The sequence below is a fragment of the Antedon mediterranea genome, chromosome 10, assembly GCF_964355755.1.
Source record: "Antedon mediterranea chromosome 10, ecAntMedi1.1, whole genome shotgun sequence".
In the NCBI taxonomy this organism is placed as follows: Eukaryota; Metazoa; Echinodermata; class Crinoidea; order Comatulida; family Antedonidae; genus Antedon; species Antedon mediterranea.
Window position 1 is genome coordinate 7,431,197 of NC_092679.1, and position 21,828 is coordinate 7,453,024.

Genomic DNA, 21,828 nt, shown 5'->3' on the forward strand with positions numbered 1-21,828 from the left:
AGTGAATTGAACATTTGCGTTATAACTTAAGTGAATTGAACATTTGCGTTATAACTTAAGTGAATTGAACATTTGCATTATAACCTTACTCAACATCCATTGAAATGAATTGAACATTTGCATTATAACTTACTCAACATCCATACTTGTCGTGGATGACTTCCTGTCACTTTGTGAACTTGAAACCTCAAACAAATTTGGATTCTTCTTGATAAACGACTTCTGCATGTTTGACATTTGTGCCATTATACGTTTTCTTCGCTCTTGCGCCAACTGTGCTTTGGTTTTCTTTTCCTCTTCTTTTTTACTGTTGTCAACGGAAGGCACGTCAGGCTGCGGACTTGTTCCACAGGTTCCTTTGAGTTTCAAAACCTCTGACAATTTCTAACAAAGAATATGAAAGTGATAAAACAACGCTTTTTTACAGTTTACATAATGTACATACGTACGATATTAATATGGTTTAATTTAGTAAAACATAATATAAATAAAATAAATGTACCTCCAACACCCATTGCACAAGGTCTTTGTACACTTCAATACGTTGATTACCAACCAATGCTTGTAGATTTTGTATTAAGCTAGGATTGCCTTTAAAAAAGGAGGAAAAGAGAGATTTATGGGTAGCACATAGATGTATTATACATCTAGAGAATCAACTGTGTTGGAGTTAACTCTAGTTTTTTAATAAGATAAGATAAAACTTTAATAACCTTATGGTCTAGTATTACGTTGTTAAATTTACATAAAACACTCAGTTATTCAATTCAAATAACAAGGTACAGTATCTTTATTAGTATACCATGTTTGTATGGCAGTTATTTCATGGTGAATTGAACTCTGACCTTTTAAAGCCTTTGCAGTGAACTGGAAATTCCCTGACTTGTGATACAATCGCTCTTCTTCCAGTAGTGCTAAGCCGGTCAGATAGAGAGCCTAAAAGAAAGTGGCATTGTTTTATGAAGTATGTTGTATCCAGATTTATTTAACAACATCCAATAACTAATGTAACTAAGAATGAACTCACCTTGTGTGCAAGACTCTCTGACCAGAACTTACTGGTTGCAGTTCTTGCAAGCGTTGTGCTGACTATGTGCACGAATACATCACAATCAAGCAATCGTACTATGTTGCTATAGTTTGCACATAGAGAAGGGGGCAAGGGTGGTGCCATGGCGGTAACTACAAAAAAAAAAACCAAAATATTATTTAGACAAATGTAAAAACCAGAAATAGACTACATAAGTCTGATTGAGGTTCAAACAATATAGAAATCAACTTATATATAAATCATACTGTAAATTACAGAAACAGTGCTCATATTCGGAACATGATCTCATAATCGCGTTGAGCATAGCTCATTGGCGAAAGTATTTTTTTTAGTTGTATGAACCTTGTAGCAAAGACATAATATCCACACACACACAAAGTAGTAAAGTAAATAAAGGTAGTTAATTTGCCACAATTTATTTAAAGATTTGCAAACAATAATTACAGTGCATATACTTGCTAGTGTGTGTGCTACATCTTACTTAGTCTCAACTTACCTTCTAAAGACTTGACTTGGCAAGTTTTCCTTGCCTTTCTTTGATATTCTTCTGACTGAAATTGAAAAAGAAAATTACAGTATCATCATGTTGAACAAGTAGGATTTGAAAATTGATCCCGATCAGGTCTATTCGGAATTCACACTATTGAAACAACATTCCAATTTGGTTTAGGCTCTATTACAATTAGCATCCTGCAACTTAAAATGAATGAATAGCATGTACTAATCATACCTACACACTGGCCACTACTATGTACTAATCATACCTACACACTGAGGGCCACTACTATGTACTAATCATACCTACACACTGAGGTCCACTACTATGTACTAATCATACCTACACACTGGCCACTTCTATGTACTACCTGTAATCATACCTACACACTGAGGGCCACTACTATGTACTAATCATACTTACACACTGAGGGCCACTACTATGTACTAATCATACCTACACACTGAGGGTCACTACTATGTACTAATCATACCTACACACTGAGGGCCACTACTATGTACTAAATCATACCTACACACTGGCCACTACTATGTACTAATCATACCTACACACTGAGGGTCACTACTATTTACTAATCATACCTACACACTGAGGGCCACTACTATGTACTAAATCATACCTACACACTGGCCACTACTATGTACTAATCATACCTACACACTGAGGGTCACTACTATTTACTAATCATACCTACACACTGAGGGCCACTACTATGTACTAATCATACCTACACACTGAGGGTCACTACTATGTAATAATCATACCTACACACTGAGGGCCACTACTATGTAATAATCATACCTACACACTGAGGTCCACTACTATGTACTAATCATACCTACACACTGAGGGCCACTACTATGTACTAATCATACTTACACACTGGCCACTACTATGTACTAATCATACCTACACACTGAGGGCCACTACTATGTACTAATCATACCTACACACTGGCCACTACTATGTACTATAAATCATACCTACACACTGAGGTCCACTACTATGTACTAATCATACCTACACACTGAGGTCCACTACTATGTACTAATCATACCTACACACTGGCCACTACTACGTACTAATCATACCTACACACTGAGGGCCACTACTATTTACTAATCATACCTACACACTGAGGGCCACTACTATGTACTAATCATACCTACACACTGGACTACTACTATGTACTAATCATACCTACACACTGAGGGCCACTACTATTTACTAATCATACCTACACACTGAGGGCCACTACTATGTACTAATCATACCTACACACTGAGGGCCACTACTATGTACTAATCATACCTACACACTGGCCACTACTATGTACTAATCATACCTACACACTGGCCACTACTATGTACTAATCATACCTACACACTGGCCACTACTATGTACTAATCATACCTACACACTGAGGGTCACTACTATGTACTAATCATACCTACACACTGGCCACTACTATGTACTAATCATACCTACACACTGGCCACTACTATGTACTAATCATACCTACACACTGGCCACTACTATGTACTAATCATACCTACACACTGAGGGCCACTACTATTTACTAATCATCCCACACACTGAGGGCCACTACTATGTACTAATCATACCTACACACTGGCCACTACTACGTACTAATCATACCTACACACTGAGGGCCACTACTATTTACTAATCATACCTACACACTGAGGGTCACTACTATGTACTAATCATACCTACACACTGGCCACTACTATGTAATAATCATACCTACACACTGAGGTCCACTACTATGTACTAATCATACCTACACACTGAGGGCCACTACTATGTACTAATCATACCTACACACTGAGGGCCACTACTATGTACTAATCATACCTACACACTGGCCACTACTATTTACTAATCATACCTACACACTGGCCACTACTATGTACTAATAATACCTACACACTGGCCACTACTATGTCACTACTTACTTTGGATTTATCTGCTCTAGTGTAGTGGTAGAAATATGGGCTATAATGAGTCAGAAATCTTTGGTTCAATTCATAAATTCCTCTGCCAGTTGTACCAGATTTTCTGAAATATAAACATAACAAAAATTAAACGTTCATGGTGTAACTTTCAAAAGTTTTTCCTAATGAATAATTTATCTTCGTCAGAAAATCAAATCTGTTAGGTTACATGCTTCACAAACTAAAAAAAACTCACATCATTGGATATACACTTATTTTCAAACGGCAAATAGATTCAAAACATTGCATACTGTGGGTCTACATAGTTACAACATACTTACTTGAAAACCCCCACTAAATTCACAACATCTTCTGCACCTGTCTCTTCTTGGGCCTGCAAAATCCATCAAACATTGTACAAATAAAAGGCAAAAAGCAAGTAACAACACCTCATTTAAGAGGCCCTTTAACTTACTTGAAATTGGCAACGAGGTTAATGACCTTGTCCATGCCTGTTTCATGATGGTACTGAAACATAAGTAGATTAGCTCACTGTGTGTATATACAATTGCATAATAAATAAGGGAATCCCAATTTTGAATTGGGAATTCCCATTTAATTCCTGTTCTATGACACAATGAGCTATATTCAATACTGCCAGTGAAACCATAAACCTTTCCTAATTTAATAAATACAGTTAGTATCCTACACAGTTCCACTACTAAAAATTAGTCTCAAAAACAGATTAATTCATTTATATGGTACATTATTTGTTTGTTCTTTATTAGCTTGCTTAAAGTAACAAATTCAGAATAGACTGCCATTTAAGGGATGATTCTCTTATATTGATTACCTCCTCGTCTCAAAATAATTAAATACATTTTAAATTAGAAGATATTCAGTAACAATTTTAGAATGGATCATTCCATTTTGTTGAATGGGTTGTTTACTTACATCTTCTGGTAAGGATTTGTTGATTTCACTATGAGCCATTGGTGACATACACAGCTGGTGGATTACTTCACGCTTCACTCGATCCGTGTCCGATATCTCACCAACCCCGACTACATAACGCTCACCTTTTATGGTCAGGTATCAAACAGATGTAATACATTATTATGTTTATTATTGTTTTATTATTTATTTATCTATTCTATAGATTAATTGTTTATATATTTCTAATTAGAGATATTTATACTTTTTGTCTAGACGTAACATTCTTAGGTTATTGTTATTTCGTTTGTTTTGTTGTTTTTTTATTTACATGAATGTAACACCTCTATTATTGGTGAATTTGTTGGTTGAAAAAAATATGGACTTACAAACAATAATAATAAGCAATTCCAGAAACTCCTTGAGCAAAGTAACATAACGCTGTCTAGCTTGTACTTCCTAAAAGTATAAAACACAAATATTATTAATGAATTGTTTTTATCACTGTCACATTCTTTATTATTAAAGATGTATTGTCCCTTTGACTAATTAAAAAAAAGTTTAATCTTTTTATATTTCGAAAAAAAGTGGTTCATTTTGAAGTATCATAATAGTTATTAACTTTCACCAAAAATTAGTTGAAAAAAAATATTTTAACCGAAATACGGACATTTTTTTGTTCAAAAAATAACTTTGACTTCCAGTCAAAGTTTTCGATCTCATAATGCAACAGGCTTGTTTGGCTACTCTGTATGCATAATCATAAAACTTCCTCGCATTCTGTGTGAAAACACCTTCTCAACCGCGACAAGTTGTAAACAATCCTAATTAGCATCATGCATAATGCATACTCGTAGTTTGAAATCTTTGTTTACTTTCACTCGTGACGATTTTCCAGATGAAATGTAAACAAATTAATTTACCTGTTAATTAAGTAAACTTGTTGTTTTTGCCTCGAATTTTCAGCTTAAAGTAAATAACTTTAATATTACCTTGATATGGCCAATTTATATTTAGAATACTTTTTTTTCATTTTTTGTGTTTCAAGGGACAATACATCAGGCAGCTGATAGAGCACTATCTTTAATATCACCATTGCCACTAATGACGGTGGTGATGATATTAGTGGTGGTTGTGATCGTGGTGGTGATGGTTGTGATCGTGGTGGTTGTGATTGTGGTGGTGGTGGTTGTGATCGTGGTGGTGATGATTGTGATCATGGTGGTTGTGATCGTGGTGGTTGTGATCGTGGTGGTGATTAGATTACATAAGATTACAAACAACTTACATCTGCTGATAGGGCCTGTGTATTGTACTGCCTATCCATGCATTGAACAAGATCAAATCGATTCAACACAGTAATTAAGAACTCATCAGGTGATACTAAGGCAGCTGATGTCTGAAAAATGCAATAAACAAATATAGATTTCTATATCTTACTAGGTAGAACTTTAAGTCATAATCATTTAATTAATTTTGATACCAAACAATTAATGAAATCAAGGTTCACTCAAAGTAAATACCAAAAATGTGTAGAATCATATACAATAGAACCCATATAAAGTGGACACCTTCAGGACCCTGCAAAGGGTTCCCTGAATAGAACCCATATAAAGTGGACACCTTCAGGACCCTGCAAAGGGTTCCCTGAATAGAACCCATATAAAGTGGACACCTTCAGAACCCTGCAAAGGGTTCCCTGAATAGAACCCATATAAAGTGGACACCTTCAGGACCCTGCAAAGGGTTCCCTGAATAGAACCCATATAAAGTGGACACCTTCAGGACCCTGCAAAGGGTTCCCTGAATAGAACCCATATAAAGTGGACACCTTCAGAACCCTGCAAAGGGTTCCCTGAATAGAACCCATATAAAGTGGACACCTTCAGAACCCTGCAAAGGGTTCCCTGAATAGAACCCATATAAAGTGGACACCTTCAGAACCCTGCAAAGGGTTCCCTGAATAGAACCCATATAAAGTGGACACCTTCAGAACCCTGCAAAGGGTTCCCTGAATAGAACCCATATAAAGTGGACACCTTCAGAACCCTGCAAAGGGTTCCCTGAATAGAACCCATATAAAGTGGACACCTTCAGAACCCTGCAAAGGGTTCCCTGAATAGAACCCATATAAAGTGGACACCTTCAGAACCCTGCAAAGGGTTCCCTGAATAGAACCCATATAAAGTGGACACCTTCAGGACCCTGCAAAGGGTTCCCTGAATAGAACCCATATAAAGTGGACACCTTCAGAACCCTGCAAAGGGTTCCCTGAATAGAACCCATATAAAGTGGACACCTTCAGAACCCTGCAAAGGGTTCCCTGAATAGAACCCATATAAAGTGGACACCTTCAGAACCCTGCAAAGGCTTCCCTGAATAGAACCCATATAAAGTGGACACCTTCAGGACCCTGCAAAGGGTTCCCTGAATAGAACCCATATAAAGTGGACACCTTCAGGACACTGCAAAGGGTTCCCTGAATAGAACCCATATAAAGTGGACACCTTCAGGACCCTGCAAAGGGTTCCCTGAATAGAACCCATATAAAGTGGACACCTTCAGGACCCTGCAAAGGGTTCCCTGAATAGAACCCATATAAAGTGGACACCTTCAGGACCCTGCAAAGGGTTCCCTGAATAGAACCCATATAAAGTGGACACCTTCAGGACCCTGCAAAGGGTTCCCTGAATAGAACCCATAAAAAGTGGACACCTTCAGGACCCTGCAAAGGGTTCCCTGAATAGAACCCATATAAAGTGGACACCTTCAGGACCCTGCAAAGGGTTCCCTGAATAGAACTCATATAAAGTGGACACCTTCAGGACCCTGCAAAGGGTTCCCTGAATAGAACCCATATAAAGTGGACACCTTCAGGACCCTGCAAAGGGTTCCCTGAATAGAACCCATATAAAGTGGACACCTTCAGGACCCTGCAAAGGGTTCCCTGAATAGAACCCATATAAAGTGGACACCTTCAGGACCCTGCAAAGGGTTCCCTGAATAGAACCCATATAAAGTGGACACCTTCAGGACCCTGCAAAGGGTTCCCTGAATAGAACCCATATAAAGTGGACACCTTCAGAACCCTGCAAAGGGTTCCCTGAATAGAACCCATATAAAGTGGACACCTTCAGGACCCTGCAAAGGGTTCCCTGAATAGAACCCATATAAAGTGGACACCTTCAGGACCCTGCAAAGGGTTCCCTGAATAGAACCCATATAAAGTGGACACCTTCAGAACCCTGCAAAGGGTTCCCTGAATAGAACCCATATAAAGTGGACACCTTCAGGACCCTGCAAAGGGTCCCCTGAATAGAACCCATATAAAGTGGACACCTTCAGAACCCTGCAAAGGGTTCCCTGAATAGAACCCATATAAAGTGGACACCTTCAGGACCCTGCAAAGGGTTCCCTGAATAGAACCCATATAAAGTGGACACCTTCAGGACCCTGCAAAGGGTTCCCTGAATAGAACCCATATAAAGTGGACACCTTCAGAACCCTGCAAAGGGTTCCCTGAATAGAACCCATATAAAGTGGACACCTTCAGAACCCTGCAAAGGGTTCCCTGAATAGAACCCATATAAAGTGGACACCTTCAGGACCCTGCAAAGGGTTCCCTGAATAGAACCCATATAAAGTGGACACCTTCAGAACCCTGCAAAGGGTCCCCTGAATAGAACCCATATAAAGTGGACACCTTCAGGACCCTGCAAAGGGTTCCCTGAATAGAACCCATATAAAGTGGACACCTTCAGAACCCTGCAAAGGGTTCCCTGAATAGAACTCATATAAAGTGGACACCTTCAGGACCCTGCAAAGGGTTCCCTGAATAGAACCCATATAAAGTGGACACCTTCAGAACCCTGCAAAGGGTTCCCTGAATAGAACTCATATAAAGTGGACACCTTCAGGACCCTGCAAAGGGTTCCCTGAATAGAACCCATATAAAGTGGACACCTTCAGGACCCTGCAAAGGGTTCCCTGAATAGAACCCATATAAAGTGGACACCTTCAGGACCCTGCAAAGGGTCCCCTGAATAGAACCCATATAAAGTGGACACCTTCAGGACCCTGCAAAGGGTTCCCTGAATAGAACCCATATAAAGTGGACACCTTCAGGACCCTGCAAAAGGTTCCCTGAATAGAACCCATATAAAGTGGACACCTTCAGGACCCTGCAAAGGGTTCCCTGAATAGAACCCATATAAAAGTGGACACCTTCAGAACCCTGCAAAGGGTTCCCTGAACAGAACCCATATAAAGTATAATAAAACTTTATTGCTTCAATGTTCGTTTCTCGGAAAGTGTCCTCTGAATAGGTGTATCCCCCTAATCGTAGTGTCCCAAAAGAAGGGTTTTATTGTAGTATAAAATGTGTGTCATACCTGAAGCATTAGGATGTCTCTATCATAAGTTTCAATTTGAAACCTTACACTGTTGTAGTTATAAAGCTGAAAAAAAAATGAATGCTAGATCAACATATCAATCATAAAGCATGTTAATTAATTGGATACTAGATGTTAACTGTTAGACTATGTATCATCAAGTCCAACAAACTCTCATTGTGTAAAATAGAGCCAACTTGAGCCAAATAAATGAGTCATCAAGAGCAAAATAATTAAAAGAAATCTTGGATTCATTCACAACCTTATTTGACATACAAAGATGTTACCTGATTGAGTAATGCATAGCCGTTACGCCGCCATTGACCTGCCTGACATTGTGCTTTTAAAACTTGGATTCTCAATGCATCTTCCATCAATTCCATTGGTGTAAGGGCTCCCTGAAAGACGGATATGACAATGTTTCTTTTATGTCCAGATTTTGTAAATAGCATGCAATTTATAATTAGTATTTTTATTAATTTAATTCAAAAACAAATTGACATAATACTTTACATCTTTGATTGGTCAATATTTATTTTCTGGTAGTGTGGGAATTTCACTAGCAAAAATATTGTGATGTTACTATGGTTACCTACCATTGGTAAAAGGCCTTCTTTGTAGAAGTGTAAATTATATTTTCCAAGGTGTAGATGCAAACCTGTAAGTTAACAATAAACTATAATATTATGATACACCCTCTACCAAAGTCAAGTATAAACTCATAAAAAAGTCATTAAAAAGTGAAATAACAGCTTACTTACAAAGTCAACTATTATACAGATATTGACTGTTTAGAGGTTAAATATAAGATTTGACATCCCCGAGGGAATGATATTATGTTCGAGGGAATATATATTTCCCGAAGCGCCAGCTGAGGGAAATATATATTCCCCGAGAACTTAATATCATTCCCGAGGGGATGCCAAATCTTATATTTAACCGATATAAAAGGCAATATCTGTTATATTATATAGCCAAGAACAAGTCTGCTGCTGGGTTGGGTGAAGCTAGGCTAGGCCTCCTATAGCCTATAGTATTTGTATTGTATTTAAACAAGCCTGCCTAGACACTTTACCTTGCGAAGAATAATATACAGATAATTACTAATTAATGATTCCTTGGCAATAAAATATTCACTTAGGCCTAGGTCGTTTAAATTAACAGAAGAATTTCCATCAATAAGCCTATTAATAATAATATTATAATCAGGTAGGCCGAATAAACAATTCGTCTTCTTCTCTTCTTCGAGGAGCCGAATCACCGGATGTTCAGCGCGTACTAGTTACTAGGTTACTACCGTGAGTATTGACCAATCACAAACGGTGTTTCATCACATTTAGGGTGGACTAATAACAAATGAGGGCGCTATGTATGCATAGTTTAAATAGTTTAGATGATTAATTTCTTCAAGCAAGCTACGTGGCGCAGCGGTTGAAGCGTTGTCTTGCGATGGAGTGACAATTCCACCCGAGTTCAAGATCGAGTAGATGACTTTTGTTTATTTATCGGCAACGCGAGTGTTGGCACACGAAAATTACACAGTCAATATCATCGTACTCGAGAATCTATATGTTTAATGACAGGGGACACGATAATTACGCGAAAATTACACAGTCAATATCATCGTTCTCGAGGATATATACGATTTACGATCCTCGCAGCGGTAGTCATGTGATGCAGTTTCAACCAATCACGTTCGCGTATTTACATAGGCTATGTAATATAAACTCATAACAAATAGTTAACATAACAAAAGCGAAATCACAGTTTACATTCTTTTTTAATGTACAAAGAATATCCTAAGGCTCTGTCTACACTATCAAACTAGATTGAACAAAAAGTGTGATGTGCCCAAATACAGTAGTGATATGACATCATTGTGTCCATATATGGGCACATCAAATTTATTTGTCACAGAAAGTTTGATAGTGTGGACAGAGCTTAATAATATATAGAGCATGTTACCTGCCAGTAGTCTTGTAATTGGTACATGAATTGAGATAGATTGTGAGGAGACATCATACTTAATACAGGACACTGAATGACCACAAACTACAAATCAAAGACATTAGGAGTAAACTTATTGGATTTCTAAATGAAGATACTTTAACAATTTAAAAAATGTAAAAATCAATGAGAAAGTTATTACCTTCTTTGTTGTCAAATTTGACTGGTTTTGCTTTCTTTGCTTCTCTCAGTTTCATCATAACCATTCGGTAAGCTCTTATTAATAAACTTTGCTATAAAGAAAAACATAATATGTCTGTAGGTTTAAACAAGCTACATTGAAATAATTAAAGTGGGCTGAATTACTGACTTTAAAACATGTCGGGAGTTTAAATTCGTAAACTGCACTGTGGCTTCAAATATTTGGGGACAAAATCATAAAGCTATCTTAATGTGATCAGAGGCAGTTAACAAATGTGGAGAGTGCTTCCACTGTGAAGAAGTACTATTATATGCAACTTGTTTGATTGGGCAGGGATGATGTAATGTCTATAAATAGTTTTCTTTGTTTACTTACATCAGATCCAATCCATTCCATAAGGAGGCTGACGCAAGGTTCTAAACGTGTTTGAATATGAAATGCTGTCTCCCATTCTGGCTCAATCTCAATGTGATGATCAGTTTGCCGTGAAACACTGTCCATATCCTAAAAAACAACATTTTAAACAATACCATGAAAGCCCCAGTAGTCTAATTAGTTAGGACATCTGCATACCAAGCAGAAAATTCAGAGTTTGAATCTCGGTTGGGCCGACTTTTTCTCATTCTCGCAGATTTCCTCATCTTTATCATTTCAAATTATACATACATATACATCAACTTGATCTTCGTTTGTGCATGTGTACAAAAATGATGGTTGTTATTGTAACGTACGAAGCCGAGGGGGTTAAAGATTCACAATCCAATAACGTGCCTTTCAAGTATTTTTTTGGTGTAAATTATTCATTTTAATGCAACCTTTATATGATAAAGTTTAGGTTTGATACATTATCCCTTTTAAGAAAAATGTACCATACACTAAATATTGTGCAATAATTGTATATTTATTCATGAGCTATTTTGAAGAAAAAAGAAGAACGCATAAAAGGAAAACAAATGTATTATTAGATACGATTCTTTCTGGAAAGCTTAACATATCTCAATTATATAAACACAAACTTGTTGATAAATTGAAATTTAAGAAAGAAGAAAATGTGTACTCATTAGAGTGCAAGAAAATCTTGCACTGAAGAAGCTACCATTTTGGTAGTAGGGTGTTTTAATTAACTTACTTGTATGAGTTGCATAACCTTCAGCATAGACTGTAATCCTTCAATTACCCCATGCTTCACTGGTTCAGTCCATTCATCAGGCTTACATGTCAACACGTATCTAAAAAAATGTATGTATTTATGCTTCAATAACATAGATAATGTCAAACATTAATTTGGATATTCCGTTTTGCTATTTCTGATTACAAAGTATAAGGGTTAGCTGGCTCATTTGAGTTTGTTTAAGCAGCCCAACATTTTTCATTCATATTTATGTTCTATTCTAAAATTGAGATGGTATATTTAACACTATGGCCAGTCCCTATTGAGGCGACAAATTTATTGAAGGGACACTCTATTTAGGACACACTTGTTGGGGTCACAAAGTAGTAGTAATAGTAAATAAAAAACCCCATACTTCAAATCAATCAATGTATAAAGAAGACGGCGGAGTCCAGCATTACTTCCCCTCTCAAAGTTTAACTTTCCATCTAAAAACACAAATTAAACAATTGATATGTAGTTTATACCAATCTTTCCAAAATATCAAATACATGTTAACAGTAGTACTAAGGAACATTATATTCTAAGCTGTGTTATTCATTACATAGTGTCATAGTATGACGATGATGTATGATGATAATAATGATATGATGATAATCATCATGATGATGATGATAATTATGAAGATGATAATGATGATAATAATAATGGAGATGATGATAATGATGATAATAATGAAGATGATGATAATGATGATGATAATTATGATGATGATGATGATAATAATGATGATGATGATGATGATAATGATGATGATAATGATGATGATAATGATAATAATAATTATGATAATGATGGTAATGGTGATTGAAACTTTGTATCTATGGATAATTACCTTTGACATGATATTTACTAGTATATTCATAGAAAGTGTCTAAGATCTTAGCCATCAGATTGTGTTCTGCCACTAAGAATCTTGACTGAAAAAAAGAAAACAAAAGTGTTTAATGTCTGAAACAGCCAAGTCGATTAAAGACCCTTAGCAGTACCAACTATTATGCTCGTGCGTAAATATGCGCTAGCGTATCTCTTAGCGTTAAATCTGATGTAAACATTATACGCAGCAGCTCTGCCTGTTGTTTTTATCTGTTTCTAAGTAACTGCATTCATTTTTATAAATGCTTAGTGCTTCGCCCCTAGACCCCGACCGGGGGATCTTGGCTTTGTCTTTGCGTGACATATTGAATGCAATATAAATAATAAACTTATACTGTAGTCACTGTTACACAACAAAAGTGAAAAAAAAAAATCTGCAATGCAAATGGTGCTAGTTTTTTATGTACATTCATATATTTACAATATATAAGATACTTTTTATTAATCATTCATAGTGTTCCCACCTCCTGATAAGATATTTTATATAGCCATTTTAGATATACTGATGTATATACTACACTGTATTGTAAACATTCTTATATGCATTGGTACTTTATTTACTATAACCTTGAATATTCTAAATTCAAGGAAATAATGGAAAAAAAAGAGAGTAATATGTCAATATGTATTTGTAATAATTATGATGAACGAATAAATGTGGTAGATTACACCACAAAAGAGAAAAAAAAACGTATACTGTAGTCAATTGTTTTTATGGATACTTATTTCATTTTATGTATAGTATAAAAATTGTGTCATCTCCAATAATACATTGTACTGTAGGTGTATACAAATATAAACAGTGTTATTGTTATAAAATGATAGTGGCAATATGAGGTACAATTACCTGTTTACTTAGATATTGACTTACCACAGATGGAACTGTATACATCTGCACTGACAGAGAAACAATGGACATATTGTGATCATGATCGTCTAAAATGAAGTCAAATTGCGCCTCTTTGTAATGCTAGAAAACAACAAGTATTAAATAAAATCAACTCAAAACCCTATTGTAAAATCAGAGGCTATCATACATTTATTGAGTGCCTCTCTGTAATGCTAGAAAACAAGTACAAGTATATTGTGAAATCAGTTACACTTATTGAGAAAGAAATCAAACAAACAACAATATATTTATTATTACAAAACCTGTATTAGTCAATCTGATTTTGAAATGAGTAATCGGTACAATTGTGTCAGATAAAGGGTAAAGTTTAATTACTCATTGTAAAACCCAAAGTTACTTACTTTAGTAAACAAAACAGCAAATTGTTTTTTGTACTCTAGGTCCATTAGTAAGCTCCCCATAAACAGTTGATGCCAACCAATACGTGCACCTTTCATAATAAACAAGAATTACATTTTATATTAGAACTAAACTATAACATCTGACCAAAAACAATGGACAGTGGTGGATGAAATGACCATTCCAGCTAAATGTTTACCTAGCACCTATCTACCTGTATATTATGTGTCCATTTCTATACAGTTTACCCAGATTAAATTTGTGTTCATTACAAAATAACATTCAACAAATATGAGTTGTTTTTTGCCTAGATTGGCTATTGTTAACCCTCTTATTCAACGTTGTTTCTTTTTTCATTCAATTGAGTGACTTGATTCTCTATTGTAATGTTGTGTAATAGTACCTTTCCATAACTTGGAATCAATAAGTATGATTTTCTCTGTAACTGACTGATTATCATCTTGCATCGGTTGAAGAGCAACTTGACATAGGATCAAGCGTAATCCATCTACAGTACAAATAAAGTTGTATTGTTTCACAAAATACAATATAATAAAACAGAACATAAATTAATAATACAATTGTGTGAGGAGGACGCATTAAGCCAAGGCTTTAAGTTTGGCCCTCCAGATAAATAAATATATATTTAATTTAAGTGAGAAAAAAAAACACTTTTGTCAAATTGAAAAAATAAAATTAAACAAAAAGGCACAATAAAGGGAAAAAAGAAACAGTCTTAAGGTAAATACCAATGTTCTAAATAGTTTGAAATAAGTATTTGCTTGTATTTTTTTTAAATGAATTTATGATTGGTATTGCTTTTAGATTGAGCGGTAAGTTATTCTATATATAAGGTCCATTGTAAATAAAAGGCCTTTTAAAAAAGTCCCGTTAATAATTCTAAGTTGGCTGTCTAAATATCTTACCTTAAACTAGGATTTATGAATTTATCTAGAAAATAATTTTAAGTACAAATTCTGGGACAATAAAAAATCTCTAATATTTAGAGAGTCTGCACTGCTCAATGTAATTTACCCATGTGATGCATAAAGCAAAGAAAATAACAATAATTATAATCAGACATCAGCAAGTAAAAATATCACAAGGCGGTTTCTTGTTCACTTTTTTTCTGGTTAATTGTGTAGTATATATATATCATGATTTGATAACAGTAAACCCTACCTGAGACAGTGATAAGTTGAGTGAGCCATTCCAGTAACCTTAAAGCAAAGGTCTGGTGAGCTACGATGGCGTAGTGCATTACACTCACTTTCAGTGGCTTTGTTCCTGTCCTGTTTGTATTCTTTATAATAATTCCTTTGGCTTTTTTACAATTGTCTTCTTTGCCAAGACGGACCTGGCTTCGTCCCTGAAAAAAAAAAGCATAAATGTGTGTCCAAGCCATTACTGAGTGTCCGTGAATAAATAAAGCTTTTAACCAATAAGGGGAGATGTGTCATCTCCATGTATGGAATGGAATAAGGTATAACCAAGGCATTCTAACAACAGGACACTGAGCTCTCCTTGCCAAGATATGAACTCGTCCTTTGATCTTATGTCTGGTTGCGACATATACCAACAGTTCCATACCATGTAAATATTCTTTGCAGTGGCGCGCGGTGTTTGCGTCGCAGCCACAGATAAACCCTTTAATCTCCGGAGCTCAGCATCCTGTTGTTAGATTGCCTTGGTATTATCCTTACCTCGCGATCAACTTTGGTAGCATATCCAATGGCCTGCTTTTCAGTACAACTTACAGCTTTCTTTAACGTTTCAATCACCTGCTCATATGTATGCACTTCGTCGTTAAATAACATTGTACAAAAAATCTCCTCCAAACGCCTACAAAAACAATTAATTACACCATTTTTATAACAATGATTTTGATTTATTTTACTAGTTTTGTATTAATTTTTTTTAATTATGTAATTTAATGACAAATTAGTCTATTTCATGGTCCTTTAACTTGTGCATGTACAAATTCTGAGAGAACAAAATTAGGCCTACTAATAATTATTGTAGAATATATTTTATAAAACTCTTTTTAAGTAACCAATTTTGAATATTATATGCAGGCCCCTGAAAGACTTACTCATGATTTAATTGCTGTGGAAGACTGCCTTCAATATCCATAGTCAACACATCAAAACAATATCTAAATATGATAGAGAATAAGGTTCTTGTGCATTTCTGCATATCTACAGGTATTCTCTCCAAAGGGTCCTACAATAAGAACACAATTTATGTTTATTAAAATGACACATTTATTTCCCAATGATAACGTTACATATATTTCTTCTTTAATTTGCAAATGTGCACTTTAAAGAACCTAGTACATCTTTTGAGACGAGTAGGGGGGGTTCCCTGGTGTACTAGTAGTTTACACACAGTAACTGATCATAACAGGGCCCTCTGGGAAACCAATCTTTATATTACACAATATTATAAAGAAATAATAATAAATAAAAATTGAATGCAATCATTAAATATTTATTATATATGAATGCAATATACAAACATTAATATTTAAAATGTACCTCATTAGCTGGTGATGAGTCTACTTTATGTATATCACAAGCAATGTCTGTCTTCCATGCTTCAGTGTCACCACAATCACAGTATCCACCTCCGGACGAGCTTGTCATCTGAAATACATACAATAATATATAAACATTCTTTGATGTACAAATTAAATTCTCCTCAGGATGTAAATCCTGTTTTTATGGATTTAGAAGGCTACACCTTGTATGATACAAAATTGTTCGTATTTGTGTGTATTTGTTATTTTATGGTATCAAAATAAATCAAATCCCTAACATTGGTCTAAAGAATAGTGTTGGATACACAATCTTAACTTTTTTTAAATTAGAACAATTTGGTGGTTTTCCTCTACTTGTAGAGGTTTTTATAGTTACCAGGTTGTTTACTGACTTAGCCCTAACTTAAACTTTACCATTACAGTATTGTTATGAGGATATCTGAAATAAACACAGCAGCTAATCATTTTGTGTTTTATTCTGATTTTAAAAGTATAAATGAAAAAAAACCTTTATTTTGTGATAAAAAGCTACTTCTATATGATCCAATATAATGTCAAGTTTGTAAGATGATATCGGTACTTACATTTCCAGAGAACTTGACGTTTCGCCTACTAACAGCAAGGCATAATCATAAGTGAATACGTTCTGGTGACGTAGCGGTGACGTTACGGTGACACGGTTGAAAGGAGCCATTGTGAAGTTTACCACTTGGTGTTATCCAAGCGGGATGTGCGGGGGTCGGTCTCTTTACGTTTTAGAATGTTATCGTAAATGTGCAATAGTTCATATGCTCCTTCATCTAATATTCATATTAGATACATATAAGATTACACCCTAATAATATGAATAGAGATGAAGGAGCATATGAACTATCGCACATTTACGATAACATTATAAAACGTATAACACCAAGCGGTAAACTTCACAATGGCTCCTTTCAACCGTGTCACCGTAACGTCACCGCTACGTCACCAGAACGTATTCACTTATGATTATGCCTTGCTGTTAGTAGGCGAAACGTCAAGTTCTCTGGAAATGTAAGTACCGATATCATCTTACAAACTTGACATTATATTGGATCATATAGAAGTAACTTTTTATCACATTATATTATCAGATCCAAATGAACTTATTTAACAAACCCTGTATTTGTGATTCTTATGTCTGCTGTTCTGAAAGCAAGTTACACACAAACAACAAGTAGGATCCATTGCACATTCCCTATGGAAAAACAAATGTAAAGTTACATTATTTTAATTTTATAATACTTAGAGGAAGGGGAGTGTATCCAGAGTTATTCTACCATAATATAATAATAATGATAAAAAAGACAATAGGAATTGGCTAAAACATTATTGCCTGTTTCTCTCACAGCAAATTGCTCTCTGAATAAAACAATACATCTTAATATAATAACAGGGTTGTATTATACTACTGTGGAGTAGCTTTGCGTCAGGGAGTTGAGTAATTAGTTAGATGTTTTTGCCCTACATCTGACCAATTACTCAACTCCCTGACGCAAAGCTACTCCACAGTAGTTTAATACAATTACAACCCTGTTGGTGCAGTACCCGCTGCTTACTTGGGCTCTAATCTAACCACTAGCCATCAGCGCAAGCTCGGTGGTATGAACGCCAGGCTACTGATCTGGAGGTCGTGGGTTCGAGTCCCACCCCAGAATTACTTAGTATGAAGTACAAATTACGTCAGAGTAGGGCAAAAACATCTGACCAAAACACTATATTATTGACAGCAATAGTGTTTCAAATCGTATCTTCTCTATACAAAATTATAGAACTGCAGATTTCAATACCTGCACGAGTAAATAGACTCGCCACACTTGAAGACTTTTCCACACATTTGTGGAGGTTTACTTTTCTGTTTCAGCTGCTCAAACATAACGTTTGGTTCCCCATTGCAGATGAACCACTCAAGAGGGGTTAAAAGCTCCTCTTTCAGAATCTGATTTTCTTTTTCATTGTCAAGTTCTCCGGATGTGAAGACTTCTGGAACCATGAATTTCCAGTAGCTGAAAATGGTCTCTTGTAATTCTTCCTCGGTTGTCAGGCAAAACCGAATTTTCTAATAAAAAAAACAAAGTAGTAATGTTTTGCTTCCCATGTACAACAAGTTCCATTTTCAACATTTATTGGTAGTGTTTTAAGTGATTTATAAAGTACTGTTCATAAACGGCAATTGTGCTTGTAAAATTATTATTTTATCAAAATGATCTTCTACTTCTAGAACGAAAGTAATGGCATGGCACCATTACATATGACTGTCACTATATTGGTATGCATTGTTCACCGTACCCATAGAAAACACATGTCTTTGATGATAATCATTCATCACAAAAACAAAGGAATTATTTGTTAAAACATTTTTTTTATTTTATTCCTTCCAGCAGACAACAGAACACAAAAACAAACATGATGCAAAAAAAAAAAGGAAGTGGAGAGCTGAGGAAAGGTAAGAGCAGTTATGGATAATGCCAATAAATGGTATGAGGGCAACAGACTCAGTATAAACCTAGAGAAAACAAAAGTTATGTTAATTCGAGGGCAACGTTCTAGCCCAGATGGTGATATTAATATTTTCTTGGTGGTAAAATGGTAAAAAGCTTGACAATTCTAAGCACACTCGATATCTAGGTGTAGAAATTGACGAACATTTAACGTGGAACCATCATGTTAGGAATCTGTGTAAGTCACTTGGACACAAAATTACAATTTTTAACAAAGTAAGTAGATTTCTAAACAAAAGCCTTCTAGAAAAAATATAAGTAAAATATTTAGGTTTAAAAAACAAGCGGCCAGAATAATTACAAAGAACCACGACTTCATAAACAGTAGGGGTGAAAACATAGTTAAACAATTATCTTGGCAAAGTTTTGAGCAGAGAAGAAATTACTCCCTTGCTACCCTTGTGTATAAGTGTGTTCGTGGTGCTGCACCAGATAGACTTTGTAATGAAATCGAGATGGTAATAGACAGACATAGATAACACGAGAGCTTCTGAGACATTAAATGTTGTTCCTCCGATACCAAACACGAATAAAATGAAAGAACAATCTGAATCACTGAGGGTAGCAGGGGCAAACATATGGAATAACATACATTGTTACATTCAAAATTCAGTCTCTATTAATGCGTTCAAATCGAGTTATAAAAACACATTTTTTATCTAGGGAAATACTTTAAAACATTTTAAATCTGTTCAATGTATTTTTTATGTGGTGTATTCTTTTTATGAACATCTTTGTTAACTTGGATTTTTAATCATAATTTTGTATTTTTAATGTATGGTTCTTAAAGTTTAGTATTATTTTAGACTGTTTAATTTTAACATTTTTACTATTTTAAAGAAACTATGTATTATATAATTTTATGAACATCTTTGTTAACTTAGATTTTTAATCATAATTTTGTATTTTTAATGTATGGTTTTCACATTTTAGTATTATTTTAGACTGCTTAATTTTAACATTTTTTACTATTTTTAAGAAACGATGTATTATATAATCATGTATGTTGTTAGGTTTTATCCTGGACCTTTTGAAAAACAACAATGTCCCCTTTGTGGGACAACGTTGATATTGTCATCCAGTAGAAATATGTTTATAAATAAATAAGCAGTATAATAACCACTATCACCGGGCATGGTGTGCCACTCCACTTACAGTACATCAAATAAGTATATTTAATATTACAAATATTAACATTAAAATATAGAAATATGTTTATATACAAAAAAACAAATATTATTATTATTGCATTCTATTTCATCATCATATTAAATTATTTTACTGCATACTGCATGATATTGCTAGATCCCCAGTCGCATACATTGGGCAAGGTTTTTTTTAGTTTTAGGAGACGTAAATGACAACTTAGCGGACTTCTGGGAGGGAGGCTCAAACTCTCTCCTTCTGTGTATGTTTAGTAGGCTACTACACTAGGCCTAGGGCTAGGCCTAATAAGCCTACCACTACTAGGGCCTAGTACTAGCCTAGGTCTAGGCTAGGCCTAGGCCTAGGCCCTACTAGCTATAGGACTGTACTTACATTAGCCAAATCTACACGCTCCATGACAGGTTTTATTTCCTATTTACTAATACAAGAAAAGCTTATATGTTTATTTTGTTCTGGTCTAACTAGGCCTAGGTAGGCCTATGCCCTAGTTATCAAAAACTATTTTATTTTTTTTTGCTCCGTCATTTCCTTCCTTCCGAGGTCGAGCGAAAAAGAGAGAGCCATATTTTGGAGTGACGTAATAGAATATACGTATGGACAGCAAGTCATGCATTATGTCTGATCATGATGGAAATGCCTACTTATATTATTAGTAGTTTTTTTATTCACTGGCTACAGTGTCTCCATTTTAAAGGGAAACACAACGTTTATAAATTACAACTTTATTTTAGAATTTACGTTATCATAAAAGTATTTGAAACTGTTAGAAAGAGGAAACAGTTACAGTAAATAAAGTATAAATATATAAGATAGAGTAGATCACCGACGTTAGTTTTCGGATGATACTTTCAGTTCATTCACAGTACAGGATAGCAAATGGTAAATGTTCTGAAATCAATTTATATTATATTATAATAAGAACATTATATTATTACGCAATTAGGGGTCTGTAAAAATTATTTACTTTTTTAATTTTGGTTGTCTACGGAAAAGCAAGCATGATAATGTGAGCTAGCTACAGTGATGTTAATGGCTTTGGCTTTCTCCTTGTTTCTGCAGCCAAAACAAAATTATCGGTTATTGTTATCGTTTAATATCGGTTAATTTTTGGCTATGGAAACACGGCATTAATGTTTTGTGATTGAAAAAATGACACCGATTTTATAGTGCGCCCCCTTTCTTGTAAACATTTTAATACAGGTAACGTATGTAGGCCTACTACGGCTGTACTGCTGTACTGCGCTTATTAACAATAAAAAATAACAATCAAGCAAATTAAGGAAAATATAAGTAACAGAGGTA

The 21,828-nt window shown here is 35.2% G+C and overlaps 1 protein-coding gene across 2 annotated transcripts in view; it reads right to left on the bottom strand.

Annotated features, from left to right (window-relative positions):
* Positions 1 to 21,083, bottom strand: part of LOC140059872 (E3 ubiquitin-protein ligase UBR2-like) — a 29,615-nt gene extending 8,532 nt beyond the window's left edge. The window contains exons 1-29 of one of the 2 annotated variants that reach the window (XM_072105837.1): positions 20,899 to 21,083; positions 18,649 to 18,917; positions 17,978 to 18,056; positions 16,833 to 16,940; positions 16,388 to 16,518; positions 15,999 to 16,137; positions 15,478 to 15,664; positions 14,699 to 14,803; positions 14,298 to 14,386; positions 13,918 to 14,016; positions 13,006 to 13,090; positions 12,526 to 12,598; positions 12,129 to 12,228; positions 11,375 to 11,503; positions 11,000 to 11,090; positions 10,816 to 10,902; positions 9,447 to 9,508; positions 9,138 to 9,248; positions 8,851 to 8,916; positions 5,748 to 5,858; positions 4,849 to 4,918; positions 4,481 to 4,605; positions 3,868 to 3,920; positions 3,548 to 3,650; positions 1,548 to 1,602; positions 1,028 to 1,182; positions 846 to 936; positions 503 to 591; positions 134 to 384 (exon numbers count right to left, since the gene is read on the bottom strand). In XM_072105837.1, the coding sequence (XP_071961938.1) occupies positions 134 to 384; positions 503 to 591; positions 846 to 936; positions 1,028 to 1,182; positions 1,548 to 1,602; positions 3,548 to 3,650; positions 3,868 to 3,920; positions 4,481 to 4,605; positions 4,849 to 4,918; positions 5,748 to 5,858; positions 8,851 to 8,916; positions 9,138 to 9,248; positions 9,447 to 9,508; positions 10,816 to 10,902; positions 11,000 to 11,090; positions 11,375 to 11,503; positions 12,129 to 12,228; positions 12,526 to 12,598; positions 13,006 to 13,090; positions 13,918 to 14,016; positions 14,298 to 14,386; positions 14,699 to 14,803; positions 15,478 to 15,664; positions 15,999 to 16,137; positions 16,388 to 16,518; positions 16,833 to 16,940; positions 17,978 to 18,056; positions 18,649 to 18,917; positions 20,899 to 20,922 (3,137 nt within the window). In that variant the 5' untranslated portion in view covers positions 20,923 to 21,083. Of the gene's footprint in view, positions 1 to 133; positions 385 to 502; positions 592 to 845; positions 937 to 1,027; positions 1,183 to 1,547; positions 1,603 to 3,547; positions 3,651 to 3,867; positions 3,921 to 4,001; positions 4,055 to 4,480; positions 4,606 to 4,848; positions 4,919 to 5,747; positions 5,859 to 8,850; positions 8,917 to 9,137; positions 9,249 to 9,446; positions 9,509 to 10,815; positions 10,903 to 10,999; positions 11,091 to 11,374; positions 11,504 to 12,128; positions 12,229 to 12,525; positions 12,599 to 13,005; positions 13,091 to 13,917; positions 14,017 to 14,297; positions 14,387 to 14,698; positions 14,804 to 15,477; positions 15,665 to 15,998; positions 16,138 to 16,387; positions 16,519 to 16,832; positions 16,941 to 17,977; positions 18,057 to 18,648; positions 18,918 to 20,898 lie in introns of both variants that reach the window. The other variant, XM_072105836.1, reaches the window with a different exon arrangement.
* Positions 21,084 to 21,828: the final 745 nt, after the last annotated feature.